Source organism: Neomonachus schauinslandi, chromosome 5 (genome assembly GCF_002201575.2).
Source record: "Neomonachus schauinslandi chromosome 5, ASM220157v2, whole genome shotgun sequence".
NCBI lineage: Eukaryota > Metazoa > Chordata > Mammalia > Carnivora > Phocidae > Neomonachus > Neomonachus schauinslandi.
The window spans coordinates 77,641,708-77,662,061 of NC_058407.1; the positions used below are offsets into that span (position 1 = coordinate 77,641,708).

At 42.1% G+C, this 20,354-nt stretch overlaps 1 protein-coding gene across 1 annotated transcript in view; it reads right to left on the reverse strand.

Moving 5' to 3' along the window:
- Positions 1 to 2,965: 2,965 nt before the first annotated feature.
- Positions 2,966 to 20,354, reverse strand: part of CCDC91 (coiled-coil domain containing 91) — a 284,867-nt gene continuing 267,478 nt past the window's right edge. The window contains exon 12 of the mRNA XM_021690821.1: positions 2,966 to 3,142. Within this exon, the coding sequence (XP_021546496.1) occupies positions 3,038 to 3,142 (105 nt within the window). The 3' untranslated portion in view covers positions 2,966 to 3,037. The remainder of the gene's footprint in view (positions 3,143 to 20,354) is intronic.

Sequence of the window (20,354 nt, forward strand, 5' to 3'; positions counted from 1 at the left end):
TATTGGGCAGTGGAAAAAAAAACTGTTTTGGAAAAAGTTTTTCTGATGTTGAAGTGGTACAAACATGTATTTAAAGGAGATGCTTTCCTCAGAGGTGTTGCTGAGATGTATGCCTATATTTGAGCTCAGTTTGGCTCTGAGACATCCTCGTGCATTTTCCCATCCCTTCGTTAGGCACATTAGTAAAATACTTCATGAGTTAGTTTCTTTTTTTTATTAACATGCTATATGAGGAGAGAGGCCCAGTGGTCCTGAAGTAAAACTACCTGAATAATCTGTTTTCCTAGGAAGTGCTTTCCAGTAAAGAGGAAGGTGTTTTCAGGTTGAGTTTTAGTCTTGAAGACTCTGGAAGCCTTCCTCTTGCCTGAAAGTTGTCATCCTCAACAATAGCTACTAACAGCAGAAGCAGTGAGACAACAATGATAATGATAATGCCACTTACATTGGCCTCTATACTGGTCTTTACTGTGAAAAGTTCAAGTGCCACATGCAAGTTCAGAAAACTGAAGTTGCAAGGGTAACTGTTTCACTAAAGGGCCCAGAAGAAGATAGAAAAAAATAAATACAACTTTAGTACTTTTAATATGCATCAAAATTCCAAGTGTAAGGCTGTATACAATCTAATTAGCCTTTGAGGAGCAGGGATGCCTGATAGTAATATATTCATTCATTCACTCATTCATTCATTCATTCGATGTTCACTGAGTACTCATTATATGCCAGCTATTGATCAGGGAGTGGGCTGTAGAGTCCCTAAAGTCACAGAGCTTCCATTCTGGTGGCTAGAGACAAAAAAAAAAATCAAAATAAAATATCAGGTGGACATTAATGTTGTGGGGAAGCAAAGGAAGGGAGCTAGGAAATGCCAAGGGTCTTATTTCCTATGGCATAGTCAAGAAATACCTCCACAGGAAGGAGGCATTTGAGCAGGCATCTGAGGGAAGCTAGGGCTCCATGAGAGTTGTTACAGTAGAATTTTCAAAAAGCCAAAAAACAACTCTCATATAAATAGAAACTGAACATATGTCAAAGATTCATTCTACTCAGTAATTAGTAAAGGATCAATAAAATGTTAAGACTAATTCAAGGGGCATTCAAAAATCTGGCATTTACAGGAAGTTTAAAAATGGAGTGCTCAACGAAGAAAGAATGTTAGGTTAGAGACAAAGCTGGTTAATGTCCTACTGTATTCTATATAAACTCTATTCGTTGAAGTTCTCTTTCTAACAGACAGAAATTATTTGGTCTCTCCTGGAAAAAGAATCTACAAACTAACAAGAAACTTCACTACATCTAGGACTTTTAATCAATAGTAAACAGTCAAAGAGAGTACATTCCCCTAAATAACACTTATGTGGGCCTTTGAAACAATGTACCCATAGCACATTTAAAAGATATACTGCTCCCTTTTTTCTTTATTTTCAAGTTTTGTTTTCTTTTTCTTCTTTGGTTTTTTGTTTGTTTGGTTTTTGGGTTTTGTTTGTTTGTTTTTGTTTTTTGTTTTTTACAAAAGTCATGCAGATAGCTGGAGGAGGAGCACAGCATGTAGAGACAACGTGAGTGAGTTGGCCCCTTTCCCTCACTCCAGGAGGAGCCCCCCACAAACGCAGACTCACACATTCACCTGGACCTTATCAAGAAGCTTGGTGTAAGTTAATAGCTGGGGGTAGTCTGGAGAAGCTGGAAGATTTATGCTGGAAAGAGAGTGGGAATGGAAGTTGGGAGTTGAGCGTGGGGGGAATTTCAGAAGATATTAGGGAGTGATGAGTATGAAACATGGTGAATAGGGGGAGAATGGATTTGGACAACACTTTGCTACTTTTTTGGGGCATGAAAAGGTAGTTCATCTACGCCAGCCCCACCTTTGACTATTTCCTGGGAAACTGAGCAAAGACATGAATTGGTTCCCATTACTTTTTGTTTGCTTGTTGGACTGTGTTCTATAGGAGATGGGACCATGGTGCTTCCTGGCTTCATGTCTGTCTAGCACAACCTTCTTTTGTCTCTGAAACATTCACACGCATTAGGGTTCTTGCAGCATGGAGACATTGTCACTGTCACTGAGACGTAATCTCTGATTTCCAAAATACCTCCTCCTCCCACACTTTGCGCTGCATACAAACCCCCATGCATGCCTTCATGGTAGCTTCACTACCACCCAGGGAACCAAGTATCTCCAAACTCTTCACTTGGCCAACTCATAATAACAGAGGTCTTTCAGCATAAGGAGCAGGTACAGGTGTAGGAAGTGATTTTTTCAGATGGCATTTATAGTCCCTCTAGGATATCTAAGTAGAACTGTTGTTCGGTAGGCAGTTTCCCTGTTCTCCTATCCCACCCTTTTACTGACGGATGAAGACAGAACGGTGTGGGTTTCAGGAACCAGACAAGACTCTGATGGAAGAGGAAAACAGTAGCACTGATGGATGTGTTGTACCCCCCACCAAGAAGGATAATATGTGGAGGGAGGAGGAGGAGGCAGTGGGGGAGAAAAGAGATGAGTTTGTGACCCCAGCCTCTTTGCTTTTAGAAAGAGGCTCTTGCTCCCAAACATTTTCTTCACACTGTCTCCAAGCCTACTAATTAGAAATTCATTTAGGTTAATAATCAAATATCCTGAAATGATTAAGGAGACCACTGTTCTTTCATTCCTTCCTGTACGTTGGTTCAATAAACACTCATTTAGTTCCTGGTTATACTGAAGTTTATGAGAGAGTAAGAACAGAACCATACTTTGGGGACCCCAAGTGAAAAGGGCAAGTGCAAAGGGGGTTGGGTAAACAGTCTCTGAAAAAGATGCTGACCACTTTCATTCTGGTCGCAACTCCGAGTCCTGAGGCCAAAGAAAGTCAGGCCAGTGATGTGACCCTTGCATCTGAGCCCTGGCCTCAGACAGTACCTTCAGGGTTTCCAAAGCTCCACACTTGGTTCTCTCTTCTTCTGGAGTACCAGGCTATCAGCTCCAAGTTCGTCCTGAATATTGGGAAAGGAATGCAAATGTCTGTGCATGTCCCCCAGTGTATCCTGGGGGATGTTTTCAAATTTCATCCAGCTTATATGGCACCAAGAAGCATTCTGTTCTCTCTCCCATCTTCAAGGGCAAGAATTTGATTCCTGATTGCTGAGAAAGGCCAGACTTCTCCTAGAAGGAAATATTTTTGTTAGAGAAGTCTGTGTCAGATTATTTCGTCTGTTAACAGCAGAACCAGAAGATAATGAGGACTATTTGACTGGGACTAGCATTGACAAATGGTACACATTTTTGAACTCATTTCAAAGTACAAACTCCTATTTCATTTCATTTTCTAAGGCTCTGAATAACTTATAGACAATTTAATTGCCTGTATTTGGAATAGGGAATTCCTAAAATGCTGAGTATAATATTTGGATTTAAAGAAAAAGACACCATAATAGAGGCCATTGTTCAAGTAAGTAGAGACAGGTTCATGTATTTCAAACCCTGGATAAAATATAAAGAAGATCATTGAGCTCTAATTTGAAAGAATTCTACTGAAAGACTCAGAAAACAATCCACTGTGAGAATATGAGACAGAATTATAATATTTACTGGACAACTGTTTGCTAAGAAGCATTTATTTTATATCACTTTTTAACAAGACCGAACTGTCAGATTGTTTAAAATTCCATTGGAAAAATTTGGATTATCACAAAAGTGTTTACTCTTTTATCCTTCCATGTGTATTGGATTACTCATGGAAGACAATGGAAAGAATCTGAGAAATGATGGTTTTAACAGCAACTTAGACTCCTTTTCAGAAATATTATAGACTATGTAAACGAAAGCAACTTTTGGACACGCAATAACATAGCCTTGATACTATTAGTGCGATGTAAGACACCAAGAAATGAAATTTTCCGATTATCCCTTGGAAGATGATGGCACACGTGAAAAATCCTTCCCCTATAACAACCGTGCTTGCATAGGAATAAAAAAAAAAGAATCATCTTTATCTCGTTTTGCTAAATACCATTGTTAGCTCCAGCAGCATGATTCAGAATCTGTTTAACAAAATATGACCTTTTTTTTTTTTTTTAAAGATTTTATTTATTTGACAGAGAAAGACACAGTGAGAGAGGGAACACAAACGGGGAGTGGGAGAGGGAGAAGCAGACTCCCTGCCGAGCAGGGAGCCTGATGCGGGACTCGATCCAGGGACTCCAGGATCATGACCTGAGCCGAAGGCAGTCGCTTAACCAACTGAGCCACCCAGGCGCCCCAAAATATGACCTTTTAAAGTCATTCTGGAATGCTGGAATTACCACCTACGAAGACACTGCAATCATCTGTAACTTCGATCACTCACTGAATAGACTTCCATTAAAGGCATGTTTAGGACAAAGCCGAATCTCTTCTTGGTATTAAAATCACGTTTGATTATCCATTCTAATACCAGACAGGCATGTCCACTCTTTTTTTTTTTTCCTGTAAGGTGAGAGTTTCAGGGACACAGATAACTTGTAATGATGCATCAGCTCTCAGCTGCATGAGGACCACCCGGGGGGCTGGTGGCCCCAGACTGTGGGGTCCCACCCCCACCCCGGCTGAGTCAGTGTACCTGAAATGGGGCAGAGAAGGTGTTTCTAACGTGTGATATTAGTGCTGCTTTCCTGGGAACCACACTCTGAGAAACACTGCACTAAAGGACTCTGGATAGGGAGTGCTAAAAGGAATTTTAGGAAACAAATTCTTATGTGTGGGTCAGGCTGGTCTTGTGCAAACTGAAGGGAGAAAAAAAAAACCAAGCCTAAGCTTCCCCGTTAAGGCTCAGCCTTCTCTATGGCTCCTGCCTCCAAACAGAGCCCTTGGCTTCCTGTTTTCCATGCGCTCTTTCCTACCTCTGGTTCTCAAAAGTGCTCACAAATCCTGATAGCTTAATTTACCCTAAAATGTACATTAATCCTAGCAGTTATTCCTCTTGGAGACCTTTGCATTTTAACATGGATCAAAAATTTAGACCTGATAAATGAAATTTGAACAATGAAAAGTGTTGATTTTTAAATGGCAAAAACTTTGTTACATTTCCACTCCATCACTCACATTACACTAGAGTGATCTAAGAGTCCAATCTCTTCATGTTACTTTCCTCTTCAAAGTCTTCCATGACTATCTTTCTCTCAGAGGCAAATTTTAAATGCTTAGCAAGACTTCCAGGCTTTTCTTTTTTCTTTTTTTTAAAGATTTTATTTAGGGGTGCTGGGTGGCTCAGTTGGTTAAGCAACTGCCTTTAGCTCAAGTCATGATCCTGGAGTCCCAGGATTGACTCCTACATCAGGCTCCCCGCTCAGCGGGGAGTCTGCTTCTCCCTCTGACCCTCTCCCCTCTCATGCTTTCTCTCTCTCTCTCAAATAAATAAATAAAATCTTAAAAAATAAAACACTTAAAAAAATAAAGATTTTGGGCGCCTGGGTGGCTCAGTTGGTTAAGCGACTGCCTTCGGCTCAGGTCATGATCCTGGAGTCCCGGAATCGAGTCCCACATCGGGCTCCCTGCTCAGCAGGGAGTCTGCTTCTCCCTCTGACCCTCCTCCCTCTCGTGCTCTCTCTCATTCTCTCTCTCGCAAATAAAAAATAAATAAATAAATAAATAAAGATTTTATTTATTTATTTATTTATTTGAGAGAGAGAATGAGTGATGGGGAGAGGGAGAGAGAGAGAGAGAGAGGGGCGGACTCACTGCTGAGCAGGAAGCCCAATGCAGGGCTCAATCCCAGGACCCAGACTTCCAGGCTTTTCAACCTATGCCCGTGCCTACCTGTTCAACCTCATCAGCCACCTCTCCCTCCTTCTTCTTTGTATACAAAACTGAACTACTGCAAATTCTCTGAAAATGTCCTTTCCTCAGGATCAGCTACATCATTTTGGGGACCCAGTGAAATAGGAAATGCAGGACCCTTTGGCCATGATGTAGTAAAGAATTTCAAGATAGCAACCGGAGAGCATGTATCCAAGACCAGAGGTTTCCAAACACGGAGCCCTGTGTGGCTGCAGGTCACACACCCGCGAAGCGGCCCTGATTATTCCAGAGACAATAATCCTTACGTCCCTCGGCACTTGTTTTGGGGTATCACAAAGAAATCAGTCAAGATGTGTTATTTCCTTTCGCTCTGAGTCAGTATCTCTGGATTTGTTGAACTTCAAATGCAGGAAAGCACTTGAGCTTCACCATGCCTTTGTTCATTTTCCAGGAAATCTCTGATGTAGCCAGAGAGTACGAGGTACCACTTTGACCCTGGCACTGACCTGTTCTCCTTCTGCCACTGTCATAATCTCTCCCTCTTTGGTACCTTTGAAAGGTACTGTTCCTTCCTCCTGAAATGCCACTCACTGTGTATCCCTGATAAACTCACTTACCGGGCTTTAATCTCGTTTGCATGAGCATCTTATTCACTAGGCTCCAAGCTATTCCAAAGCATCGATGGTGTCTCCATCTTTGTATCTGCAGAATCCAGCACGACATCTGGATTGGAGGAACGACTTCAGAATGTTTGTTAAATGAAAGAACGGGAGGTCTTTCCCTAATTCAAATACAGTTTCGTGGAAGAAAACCTTTCTAAAGCCAAGCTGTAGCTTAAATGTGACTCAGTCTTCCAGATTTTCTAAGTGAGGTGGTCAATTTACCTTTAGTTACCACGAAGGGAGGAGGCTCTGGGGCAAGAACTGAACTCCTGGGTCTCTGGAACCTAATCGAAGGGGGTATGACCCCCCTCCCCAGATGTGTTCAGTCCTGCTCAGTGGAGGAATCTAACACATGAGAGAGTTTTCGAGAATCATCAAGGATGCCTTTCCTAGACTGGCTTCATATGGGAACTTTTATTCTTAATTCAAATATCAGAAACTGTCTGAGGTCTACAGTCAACTCTCCTGGGATGATGTCTAGTTTGTGGTTGATGTAAGATATTTGCTGCCCTCCCTCCCCTGTGACTTCTGACTACGCGCTGCCATTCTCCCGTGAGTGGGTGGCGAAATACCTTACAAGCCGAAATTCAAACCAATAAAGTCTGCTTTTTGTAAGTTTATGGTTTATCTATGAATTTCACGTACCCAAGCTAGCTTCATCCCTGGTTGAGACAAAATTTGAGCATTGGCAGGGTATCATATTTACTTAGGTATTTTTCTCCAACTTGCGGGCATATACTATTCTGGGCACATTTTGAGAGAAAATCCAGGAAGTTTTTTTTTTTTTTCAGTATAATCTTTTTAGTTGTTTTTTATCCATTGGTATATACTTTGTCCTTGCAAACAGTCGAGGATTGACGCAGCATCTGGTGTGGTTTTTTTCTGGCGAGGCAGGGGAGAAAAGAGAGCCAGTTGTTGCTGCTTCTTTCCCTCTTTCCCTTCCACATCTTGAGAAGCGGGTGGGCTTTCACTCCCTCTGGGTGCCTCCAGCCCTTGGACCTCACTAACGAGCTGGGACAAAGGGCTTAGACATCTAATCTCAAAAGACAAAAAAGTCCTCAACATTAGATGCCTCTACAGCAGACATCAAGGCCTGAATTGCCATTCCGATAGGCACATCTGCCCACCTGCTCAGAAAACAAATCCTGGGCTGCCTGTACCATGCCACTGGTCATGGGGTGGCAGGGAGCCCGTGAGAACATCTTCATTGAGCCAGAAGCGGGTCTCAATAGCAAGGCGACTTTATCTATTGTTCGGATGTTAATGGTTCAGCATTACTTTTAACCCGTTGAGTGGACTTCATTCCTTCACGCTGAGCTTGGTCTGTGCACTCCCAAATCAACTCCTGTTTGCTTGGATACTTAATTCAAGTTGCTTTGATAGGCTTAGAATCAGGACCCTCAGGGTTGGGAGGGCGTTCAACTGGTTGTATAGTTCGTCCATTCCGACACTTGAATCTGCTCTACCATGGCCATACTATTTCTGCCTACACCCTACCAAGGATGGGAATGGACAGCCGCCCAAGGTCACCCTCTTCATCCTTGAGTAGCTCTTTCAGAAATACCTTCTTTTCATAAACCAGATGTCAACTAAAGTCAACTTGCCCTTTCAGACTGACATGAAATTGTTTTGAATTCTCACGCCTATGAGGTAAGCCCAGTCAGCAACCCTTTCAGAATCCCTGTTCATCTTTGACATGTGGGCAGGAGGTTGTTTCTAAGTGTCCTGGCCACTTCCAGCTAAGGTCGAATCACTCCATGTATGGAACCCTCTCCTTTCTATGCCCGTCCTCCTGTCAGCTGTCACCTCTTCCTCTACACTAAGCAGTTCTCTTTTTTTTCCTGCTGGGACATTCCACATGAGCCTGTTTCAAACACAAGGCCATGTGAGTGTGTGTGACACACTTTCTTAGGACAATTAAGGCAACTGCTGGAGTTAACAGTGCGGCAACCAGTCAACTTATGACGAAATAGTACCCATTTCTATTCTTCAAAACCTCTCAGCTACCTCATCACCAGGACCCCACTTCCTGGCCACATTTCTCTGTGGCTTCCACCTCCTATCATGTGTCGGCCCCCCTCTTTTCTTCTAACTCCTCCCCTCTTCTGTCAAATTTCTTGCTCATGTCCCAAATTCTAGTTAACTTACTCGTAGAGAAGTTTGGTTTTGCCTTTATCTTCCAGACCTTGACCTTCAGGCCTCCTGGCCCACACCCAGGGCAGTTTATCAATGTGTTTTCCCAAAGGTAGCCCACTCCCTAAAAGTCTTGTGCCAGATGTTACCCTGTCCCCATGCGGTTACACAAAGTCCAGGTCTGACTCCCTGTCAACTTGATCCAGTTCATTACAACCTGCCCTGTCTCGGCAGGCTTCTTGCTCTCTAGTCATTGCTATGGATGGAAAGAACACAGGCTTTGGAATTAGACCAGAGTCTGAATCCCAGATCTACTATTCATCAGTGGTGTGACATCCATTGGGCTAACTTTTTGAGACCATCTTTCTCAGCTAAGCAGTGGTGATAATTATACCATCCACAGGATTTGTGTGAAAATGTGACTTACTGGCACATAATAGACACTCAACAATTTTTATTTATTTTAATTAAAATAAAATAAAATGGAGACCAGGCTTAAACATCTCCCAAGCAGACAGAACCATTTAAGCCAAGTAAGCAAAACTCAATCTAGCTTATTTATATGAGCATCCATGGAACTTACCTTGGGTTATTTCTTGTAAATGCCAATGATAATCATCAAAGAAACTTAAAACATCTTCCTAAAATGGTATAAGATAAGCACTTTTAACTAATCCCCTGCCATCTGGAAACCCCCACTGCAATAACCAATCACTGTGAAGGTCAAGTAACTTCGTCATTGTCATTTTCTAAGCCATGCCATAACATCATGCCCCTGAGCTTCATACTCCGGGGTTTGAGGTGCCCCTGATTGTGACCAGTTCATTTCTCACTCAGTAAAATATTCATATCAAGTAAAGCTCTCTAAATTTTCTTTTAACACTTTCCTTCTCCTCAGCCTCAAAAAGCTTCAGTGCTGGTGTGGATGAACCCTCCCCAGCCTGGTTGGATCCCTGTTTGTTTTGGCCTCTGACCCCTATCTCCTTGCTATCTTGGCTCTCTTGGCATTTCTTCTGGTCCCTGCTTTCATCCCCAGCTTTGGCTTTCACTACTCAGTCACTCCCACTCCTGTGCAGAAGGGCAAGAAAATCTGCTCCTGCCCCCCTCTCTGTGTGCCGTTTTGATTCTGACTAACCTGGAAATAGCTTCAGAGATGACTGAGATCAAGTTATGGCTCACAGGTATAATTGAGTTGTTTCCTAATTTCCAAAGGGCATCAGAAGTGCTGAAATCACCGTGAAGATGGATCCTCTTTTTGTCAGAGAGGACCGAAGGAAACCCTGGCCACCATACCTCTGTTTTGGCATCTCACAAGTAAGCGCCTCGGTACCCCAGAACAGAAAACAAGTCAGAGATGCCATGATGGCTCTCACAACCCAAATCTCACTAACATACAATGTTTAAAAATCTTAAATAAACAAACAAAATATCTTGCAACATAATCTCTGTTCTAGTGCTAAATGACTCTGTTTTAAATACATAAAACTCCACATTTAAGCCCTTAAGTGTAAAATGTTGGTAAAGAAATTGATACTAAGTGAAGATGATCATTTTTATGATTTACTGGCCTACCATATAGGTTATCGGAACCTCAAAACTAACTCAGCCTCTGATGAGGTGGGAGTCCAGGATGGAAGTTCACAGAGAATGGACCCTCATCCACTCAGCCAGGCAGATGCTCCGGAATGCATGTCTCCTTCAGATTTGGCTATTCCTTTGGTGAGGGGAAAGAGCTGCATGATTTCACTGGCATTTTCATCTCAGAGAGGAATTCTAAGAGAAAGTATCATAGTTGAGCAGCTTGAGGAGACTGTCCTATAAGCAATTTCAAGCAAGTTATTTGTCTCTTTGAGGTCCAGATGCTCGTTTGCACAAAGGGTATAAAAATGAATACCAGTATTATTTAGAAACCAGGTCTGGCTATTGTAACAAACATCAAAATAATTGCGACTTAAAAGAGGCAGGATTTTTTTCTCGCTCATGATACAGTCCGAACACAACCAGTCCAGAGCTGAGAGGGAAGCTCCCCAGTTTGGGACCACGCTCCTGGATCCTGTTTTGCATCTTCAACACTCATCTTTCACCTCAGGGCTAAGCTGTCTGTTCCCAAATCTTGCCTCCACATTCCAGTAAGTGAAAAAGGAGAAGGGGAAGGGTTGGGCACAATCTTTCCCTTTTTTGGGGTGTGAACTGCAAGTTGTTTACATCTTCCTGCTCGCATCCCATTGGCTAGCACAGTCATGCGGTCACACCAATCTGTAAGATAGAGCCTTCCCTGGGGATGCCCTGTGCCCAGCTAAAATTCAGGACTTGTCTTGCTGACAAAGAAAAAGAGAATACAAACTCAAAGATAGCCAGCAACTGTCCTTATGGTTCCCTGTGATCTTCTGCTAAAAGGTGGAATAAAGTCAAGGTTCAATTGGTAGTAGTTAATGTGGTGGTTTTTTTTAAATAATAAGCAAAAATTTAAATCAGTCTATTTTATTTCATTCCTGATATAGAGACAAAAGAAAAAGGTGTGTGTGCCTTCACACAGAGACTCCCAATGTGGGTCTGATTAAGAATGACTGAGGTTTGGAGATAAAGTGACCATCCCTGCCCTGGCCTCCTGGTCCTGCTGGGTTTTAGGGAGTGAAGGCTTCACTCAGCCTGGCCCAGTCCCCCAACCAGTCCTGATCAGATCACCACCCGTGGACGGTCTTTCGGTTCTACACGTACAACTTGGTGTGTGTTGGGGGAGTCCAAATTGCACTCCCCCCTTAATGCCCAACTCATTTCTTCAATTTGGGCATCTGGGTTTCTGGCGAATCTCTTTCCCTTCTCCACTGGTCCAAGCATACCTCATGAACAAGCTTTCCCAAAACATTACACAAAGGAATGTTACCCATCTCCTTTGTAGACACTGCCATGCTGCTATCATTACTTTTCATGCAAGGATTCTTTTTCCCTCAGGCTCTAAGAACAGAACAGATGGAAAAGAAAGCGAAGGGAAGGGGAGGGAAGGAGACAATAGGAAGCCAAGACAGTAGAAAACTATGCCAAAGAGAAATAGATCCAGAATAGAAACCAAGCCAATAAGCACACACAGAGTAGTGGGACTCTGCAGTGGTGAGCGGTCACAAGGCAGTGCTCCATCACTCCAGGTCACAATCTAGGAAGACATAAGACATGTCCTACCACATTGGGAAGGAGAATTGATAACGGTGGTAGGGGAGGAGGGTGATTCATGCATCATTCCATGCTCAGATGATTCTTACATTCAGCAGGACATCCAAGAAGGACATACCCTGAGTGAAAAATTACTTGACATTTTGGCAAAGTACTAAGTACTAAGATCGCATTTCACTGACAATGAGAAAAATTTCAAATTGAACTGTGGAGCAGTCACCCTGTGGCTGTGTAAAGGAATATTTTACAATAGGTGTCTTTGGGCTTTCTCTGTCAGAAACAAAATAGTCTGACCAATTACAGCAGGACTCAATAAGGGGAGAAATTTCACATGGACATTTTGACTAATGATAAAATAAGAATATACCTCAATGTGAGAGATTCGAGGGATCTAAGTGGCCATCAGAACATGGTGGGTTTCTGTTTTTGTTTTTTTTTAAGATTTATTTATTTATTTATTTGAGCGAGAGAGAGAGAGAGAGTGTGTGTTGAGTGAGGGGAGGGCCAGAGGGAGAGAGAATCCTCAAGCAGACTCCACGTTGAGCACGGAGTCTGATGCAGGGCTCGATCTCACGACCCTGAGATCCTGACCTGAGCTAAAACCAAGGTCTGACGCACAACCAACTGAGCCCCCAGGAGCCCTTGGAACACAGTGTTTTAGAGTTAAGTAAGCTACAGACTTGCTTTGGCCATATGCTCAGACAGTGGTAGAACCACAACTAAAACCTAAGCACTGGAGGCTCCTGGGCTAATGAGCCTTGTCTGGAACGTTCTGACATCAGAGGAATCTCTTATTCTGTGAAGAAAATATCTCTTGTGGGAAATCATTAATATGTCCTAAAACTGATTTTATCAAAAAGGATGAGACCTGAGATGGTGAAACAAATTCTAAGGGTATAAACAATGTCATCCAACTGTTGTATAATGACCACATTCCAGGGGAGTTTTCAGAGTGACAAATGACTTCTAATAAACATTTGGGTCTGGCGGCACATTTTGTAAGTGGCTTTAGGAGGAAATGTGGAACGCAGAAGAATGCAGAAGAGCCTGGTGATCTCAATAAGCTGGGAATGAGGAAAATCCTATGTTAAATCACTCAAACAGAGAATAAGGTAATATTTATGAAATCCCCCTTCCTATCTGAGTGAGACAGTAGGGACCACGTAGACCCAGGAGATGCTCCCTTTAAGTGAAGAGCTGCTCTATTTGAGCCATACACCATGGCCGGGATCAGACTGCATGTGTGGGAGAGTGACAAGGGACCATCCCACCTGGAAGAAGAGCAGGTAGGAGCTCGTAGGCAGTGGGCCGTGGGGGCAGCAGGTTGAGGGGAAAGTACACTGCACAAGGATTCAGAGGACTTGGGTCCCAGTCCTAGAGCTATTGCTAGTTGTCCCAGTTGTACCACTTGGGCAAATTACTTAACCTCTTTGGACGGGCTTCAGTTTCCTACTTCATAAAAGAAGGTTTCACTTCATCTTTTTCCCAGCTCTAAAATTCTGCTTTCCAGGGCTCGCTATTTAAATGCCTACCCCAAAGTTTCCCAAACCTCCAACCTGAGGCCATTTGGCCCCCTAGGGGACATGTGGCAATGTCACAGCTGGTTGTCACAAGGTGGGAAGGTGCTGCTGCTGTTGGCGTCTGGTGGGTGCAGGACAGGGGTGCCACTAAACATCCGGAAATGCAAGGACAGCTCCCCACAACAAAGAATCATACAACCCAACATGTCAGTAGTGCCGAGGTTGAAAAACACTAACTGAAAGGGCAATATAATGACGAACCCATTTCAGCCAATTATTGTCATGTTGTCAGACCCGTTTTTTAAAGAGAATTTGAAAATGTGAATTTTTATGTAAAATATTCCCAAATGAAGATATAGCAGCACATTTATATATAAAACGCGTTGGGAGCCAAATAAAATGGGGCCTTAGGACAAATCCTGTCCGCAAGCTATCAATTTCTGAAATCTTATTTAGCCACATACTGTCCAAGTAATTAGTGTAGTTTAACTGAAAGCGTGGATTTTTTCCCTCTGTGGGAATATCCTGTCTACTTCTCCAGGTTGTCACAGGATAATAGTATCTTGGAGCTGGAAGGAACTTCAGAAATCACCTAATACGCAGTTATACCCAGAGAAGGGACTTTGCCCTTGAACTCAGTCCGCCAATGGCTGGCCCGCGCCTGAGAAGCCAGGTGTCTTGACTCCCTGTCCCGAGTTCTGGGAGAGTGAGAGGAAAGGAGGCGGTGTGCGCGAGAGTGCCAGATGTATCTCTCTTCCAGATGTGGTCTGCCAGCACTTGATCTTCCAGCTGTGCCTGAGCAGCACCAGATGTGACCAGAGAATTAAATGAGGGGGATGGGAAAGCACGCCGGAGCCTGTAAACGGCTCCCCCGTCTCCCAAATGTAAGGTTGGTATTAGCGTTCGTTTTTCTGCGATGTACCACGCAGGCAGCAAGGCAAGTGCCTGGTACTGGCCACAGGGAGGCCTGAGCCGGCGCGTGTGACTGGCTCAGCCCGGACACTGTACCACTCTTAGAAAAACCATGCAGAAGCCCATCAGTACCATCCGTGGGCCGCTGAGAGGAACAGTGTTGTCACAGGGCCATCGGGACTGAAAGTGCAGTTTTCTTTCTGGGTTCATGGGAGCTAGTGGCGTTAGGAGATCAATCCGCAAGGCTCACCGGGGTTTAGGGACTTCAGAACTCTTCCCCGCCCCCCCCCCCCCCCGCCCCCCCCCTTCCCCCCCCCCCGGGATGCTTTCGTGCCTCCTGCTGGTCTTCGGCCCCACCCCGTCTGCTTCGTAAGGGCCTGGGTGCGGGGCGGCGGGGAGGCTCACGGCAGGGCTGTCTCGGGGGGCTGCGCAGCTGGCTCCCAGGGCGGGGGTGCACCAGGCCGGGTCGACCGCCACCTGTCTGCTCCCGCGCGGCCCACTCGAGCCGATGCTCTCCGGCTCTGAGTCCTCAGAGTCACTTCCATCTTTGCTCAGCGTGCCCCTTGTGGTTACGCGGAGAGGCCCGAGTTTGGGCACCAGCATTCAGAGCTTTTTTCTTCTTATTTAGTGCAAAAATGGCTCCCACGTCCATGGTGAACTTGGCCACGGGTCGTGCAGGCCACGTAGGGGGTGAGGGTGAGACAGAACGTGTCTGCCCCGGCAGGTTCCACATTTTTTTTAGGGTAATGATAGAGTTTTCGGTTACTTACAGGATGTAATTATAAATACATATTTGCAATAGAACCAGCTCGATGTGCTTAGCTTTCCATGAATAGCACACTGCACTTTGGGAATGCGCGGACCGCCCTTTCCTTAAAGCTCAGCAGAAGTCTTCCTTCCCGAGGAGGCCTTAGCCCGGATCTCTCTGCTCTAATTTTCCTTCGCTCTTCCGCCTGTACCACTGACTGGGGAACCACAGACTCTCTTACTCTCTCTCACCCCTTTATGTGTGATTGCAGGAAGATTCACCTACTCGCTGTTCTACCTAATGCAAAGTAGGAACATTGAGAAACATCCACACTCCTTATATCATTTTTATCCCCATCGTGTGGGCTGGTGTGCGATATTTACTAGATTCCCAGGAGGAGTTCACAGTCGTTGGGAGACTTGGAGGGCCAGGGACCCAATAAAGAGCATCTTGCTTCCACCTGAGACTGATACGCATTTTGAAAAGTCAGACATGGGAGAAGCAGAGATAAAGGCCTGTCACGAAGGCTTAAGTCGGAAGATACAGCAGCAGGCCAGGGGCAGCTGAATGTCCTGGTGTTGACTGAGTGCGTGGTGGTGCCTGAGGCAGGCCTCTCACTGGTGGGGAGAAAACTGGCCCCGGGAAGGGTGGAGACAAGTTCTCAGGTGGAAGCTCATCTCCGTGGGGAAGAAGGACAGGGTTTTTAGTCACTATTATATTTATCTCCAATTTCCCAATCTGAAAACCAGGGTAGCAGCCCTGAGGCTGAGTGACCAACAGGGCAGAGAGAGATGGAGGTTACCCCTGTGAAGCTCCCTCCGTATGGAAGGCTGCCTGAGAAGTCGGGGAGGGGTGTGCCCCCTTAACAATTAATTTTAAATGATGGCAACCTCCGAGCTATTTTTTCAACTATCTTTATCAGATTTCAACACACCTCCTTCAAACCTTATCCACATCCCAACACAATCTTCTGGTATTACCTACCCCTCCCGAAACAGGGAAAGCAAGAGTGATTTTATAACATCATAAGATGATCATATTACTAAGGGTTAGTACACTAACACTCTAAATTTATTAACTGAACGAAATCATTTCTTCAGTGGCTGCATTGGTACAGACTGTCATTCACCCACCTTTCCAGAGACTGGGGAGCGCCTGAGGGAGGAATGGCTCCGAGCTGAAGCCTGGCTACCCCGCAGAGACTGGCCAGAGGGACATCTGTGTAAGAGCTTAATTAGGCCAATTCAGGGGTAGATTCAAAGCTGTGACCAGACTCTGTGAGGCTAAGGAAGCAGCATCACAAGGTTTGTAATTTAGGTTTTTCTTATTTTTTTCTTTTCTCTATATAAAAGAGTTATTTTTTTAAAAGCAGTTTTAAGTACACAGCAAAATTGAGAGGAAGGTATAGAGATGTCCCATGACCCCCTGTCCTCCCCCCAAAACACACACACAGCCTCCCTGATTACCAACATCCCCCACTTGTTATAACTGATGAACCTATGTGGACATACTATAATCACCCAAAGTCCACAATTTACATTAGGGTTCACTCTTTGTGTTGTATATTCTATGGGTTGGACAAATGTATAATGACATCTATCATTAGAGTATCACACTGAGTATTTTCATCACCTTAAAAATCCTCTGTGCTGTTCATTACCTTCCTCTTCACCCCCCACAACCATTGATCTTTTTCACTGTGTCCACAGTTTTGTCTCTTCCAGAATGTCATATAGTTGATATCATAAAGTATGTAGCCTTTTCAGATTGGCTTCTTTGACTTATTAATATGCATTGAAATTTCCTCCATGTCTTTTCATGGCTTGATAGCTCATTTCTTCTTAGCAATGAATAATATTCCATTGTCTGGATCTACCATAGTTTATCCATTCACCTACTGAAGGGCATCTTGTTTGCTTCCAAGTTTTAACAATTATGAGTCAAATTGCTATAAACATCCATGTGCAGGTTTTTGTGTGTACGTAAGTTTTCAACTCCTTTGGATAAATACCAAGGAACACAATTGCTGGACTGTCTGGTAAAGTATGCTTAGCTTTGTAAGAAACCACTAAGTTGCCTTCCAGAGTGATTGCATCATTTTGCATTCCCACCAGCAATGTATGTTGCTCCACATCCTTGTCAGCATTTGATATTGTCAGTCTTCCAGATTTTGGCTATTTTCATAGGTGTGCAGGGGTATCTCATGATTGTTTTAATATGCATTCCTCTGAAAACATGAGTGTAGAGCTTCTCATATGCTTATTTGCCATCTATACAACTTCTTTGGTGATGTGTCTGTTAAGGTCTTTAGACTATTTTTTAATTGCATTGTTTGTTTTCTTATTGTTGAGTTTTAAGTGTTCTTTATATATTTTGGATAATGGTCCTTTATCCAGTGTGTCCTTTGTAAATATTTTCTCCCAGTCTGTGGCTTGTCTTCTCATTCTCTTAACATTGTCTTTCACAGAGCAGAAGTTTTAAATTTTAATGAATTCCAGCTTATCAACTATTTCCTTCATGGATTATGCTTTTAGTGTTGTATCTAAAAAGCCATCACCAAATCCAGGTTCACCTAGGTTTTCTTCTATGCTATCTCCTAGGAGTTTTATAGTTTTGCATTTTTACATTTAGGTCTATAATCCATTTTGAGTTAATTTTTGTAAAGGGAGTAAGACCTGTGTCTAGATTAATTTTTTTCTTTTTGCCTGTGGATGTCTAGTTGTATCAGCACCATTTGTTGAAAAAATTACCTTTTTTCCATTTTGTTGCCTTTGCTCTTTTGTCAAAGATCATTTGACTGTATTTATAAGGGTCTATTTCTGGGGCTTTTTTCTGTTCCATTGATCAATTTGTCTATTCTTTTCCAATCCCACACTGTCTTGTTACTGTAGCTTTATTGTGAGTCTTGAAGTTGGTAGTGTCAGTCCTCCATCTTTGTTCTTTTTCAATATTGAGTTGGCTACTCTGGATTTTTTGCTTCTTCATGTAAACTTTAGAATCAATTTATCCATATTTATAAAATAACTTACTGAGATTTTGACTGGGATTATATTGAATCTATAGATCAAATTGGGAAGAACAGACATCTTGATAATATTGAGTCTTCTTTCCCATGACATATCTCTATTTATTTAGTTTTTCTTTGATTTAATTTATCAGAGTTTTATGGTTTTCCTCCTATCATATAGATCTTTTACTTATTTGTTAGATTTATAACCTGAGTATTTCATTTTGGGAAGGTGCTAATGTAAATGGTATTGTGTTTCTAATTTCAAATTCCACTTGTTCATTGCTGGTATATAGTAAAGCAATTTACTTTTGTATATTAAAATTGCATACTATGACCTTGCTGTAATTATTAGTTTCAAGAGGTTTTTGGTGATTCTTTCAGATTTTCTACATAGACCATCATGTCATCCGTGAATAAACATAGTTTTATGTCTTCCTCCCCAAGCTAAATGCCTTTTATTTCCCTTTCTTGTCTTGTTGCATTAGCATGGACTTCCAGTACAATAGTGAAAGGAGCGGTTGAGAGAGGACATCTTGGCCTTGTACCTGACCTTGGAAAACTTTGAGTTTCTCATCATTAAGTGTGATGTTAGCTTTAGATTTATTGTGGATATATCTTTATCAAGTTGAAGGAGTTCCCCTCTATTCCTAGTTTGCTGAGAACTTTTATGATGAATGTGTGTTGGGTTTTGTCTAGTGCTGTTTCTGCATCTACTGATATGATCAATGGTGATATTATCAATAGCATGTAATATGAGGATTATATTAATTGACTTTTGAATGTTGAATTAGCTTTGCATACTTGGGATAAATCACATTTAGTCATTGTGTTTCTTTCTAAACTTTTTTGGGTTCAATTTGCTAATATTTTGTTGAAGATTTTTGCATCTATGTTCATGAGAGATATTAATGTATAGTTTTCTTGTAATGTCTTTGTTCGGTTTTGGTATTAGGGTAATACTGGCCTCTTAGAATGAATTAGAAAGTATTCCTTGTGCTTCTATCCTCTGAAAGAGATTGTAGAGAATTGGTATAATTTCTTTCTTAAATGTTTGGTAGAATTCATCATGAGTCCATCCGGGCCTGTTGCTTTTTGTTTTGGAAGGTTATTAATTATTTATTGAATTTCTTAACTAGATGTTGGCCTATTCAGATTTCTTCTTATGTCAGTCTGGGCAAATTGTCTTTCAAGGAATTGGTCCATTTCATCCATGCTGTCAAATTTGTGAACATAGAGTTGTTGATAGTTTTCTTTAGCATCCTTTCAATATCCACAGGATCTGTAGTCACATCCCCTCTTTCATTTGTGATATTAGCAATTTGTGTCCTCCCTTTTTCTTAGTTAGCCCGAATAGAAGCTTATTGTTTTATTAATCTTTTCAAAGAATTAGCTTTTCATTTTATTAATTTATTGTATTCTATTGATTTCCTTTTTTCAAATTCATAGATTTCTCCTGTAATTCTTATTTCTTTTCTTTTGCTTACTTTGGACCTAACTTTGTCTTCTATTTTTAGTTTCCTGTGGTAGCAACTTAGACTATTGATTTTATATCTTTCTTCTTTCTTCTTTTTTAATATATGTATTCAGTGCAACAAATTTCACTCTAAGCACCACTTTTGTTGCAGCTCACAAATTTTGATGTGTTTATTTTCTAATTCTTAGTGGTTCTAAGAATAAGCTTAGACATTAAGAAATTTAATGAACTTGGTGAATGAATCCTGGGGTGATAACCCTTGTGGATGAGTGAAGTTTCCTAAAAAGTAGGTTTACTTGCAAAGAGTAAAGGAATAAAGAAGAACATTAAGGAGAGAAAAGTAAAACTTGGGATAAGAATAAAGTTAGGAACTGGAGTAGCTATAGTATCCTACCTGGAAAGACTTAATTTGGGAGAATTTTTTTGGACTATGGAAATATTAAGTGGATGGTCAAACAATTAAACCAAAAAAAAAAAAAACATTAAAAATAGAACTGTCATCAAAATCCAGCAATCTTGCCTCTTGGTATTTATTCAAAGGAATTGGAATCAGGATTTCAAAGAGCTACTTTGCACTCCCATGTTCACTGCAGCATTACTCACAATGGCCAAAATATAGAAAGTACCTAAATATCCAATGATAGGTGAATGGATAAAGAAAATGTGATATGTACATACAATGGAATATGATTCAGCTTTAAAAAAAGGAAGCAAATCCTAGCATTTGTAACAACATGGATAAACCTGGAGGACAGTGACTAAGTGAAATAAGTCAGACACAGAAAGACAAATACTGTATGATCTCACTTACATGTAAAACCAAAAATAGTCAAACTCATAGAAATAGAGGGTATAATGGTGATTGCCAAGGGCTGGAACTAAGGGGATATGGGGAAGTGATAATTAAAGATTACAAAGTTTCATTTATATAAACAAGTTCAAGAGATCTATTATACAGCAGTAGATGATTAT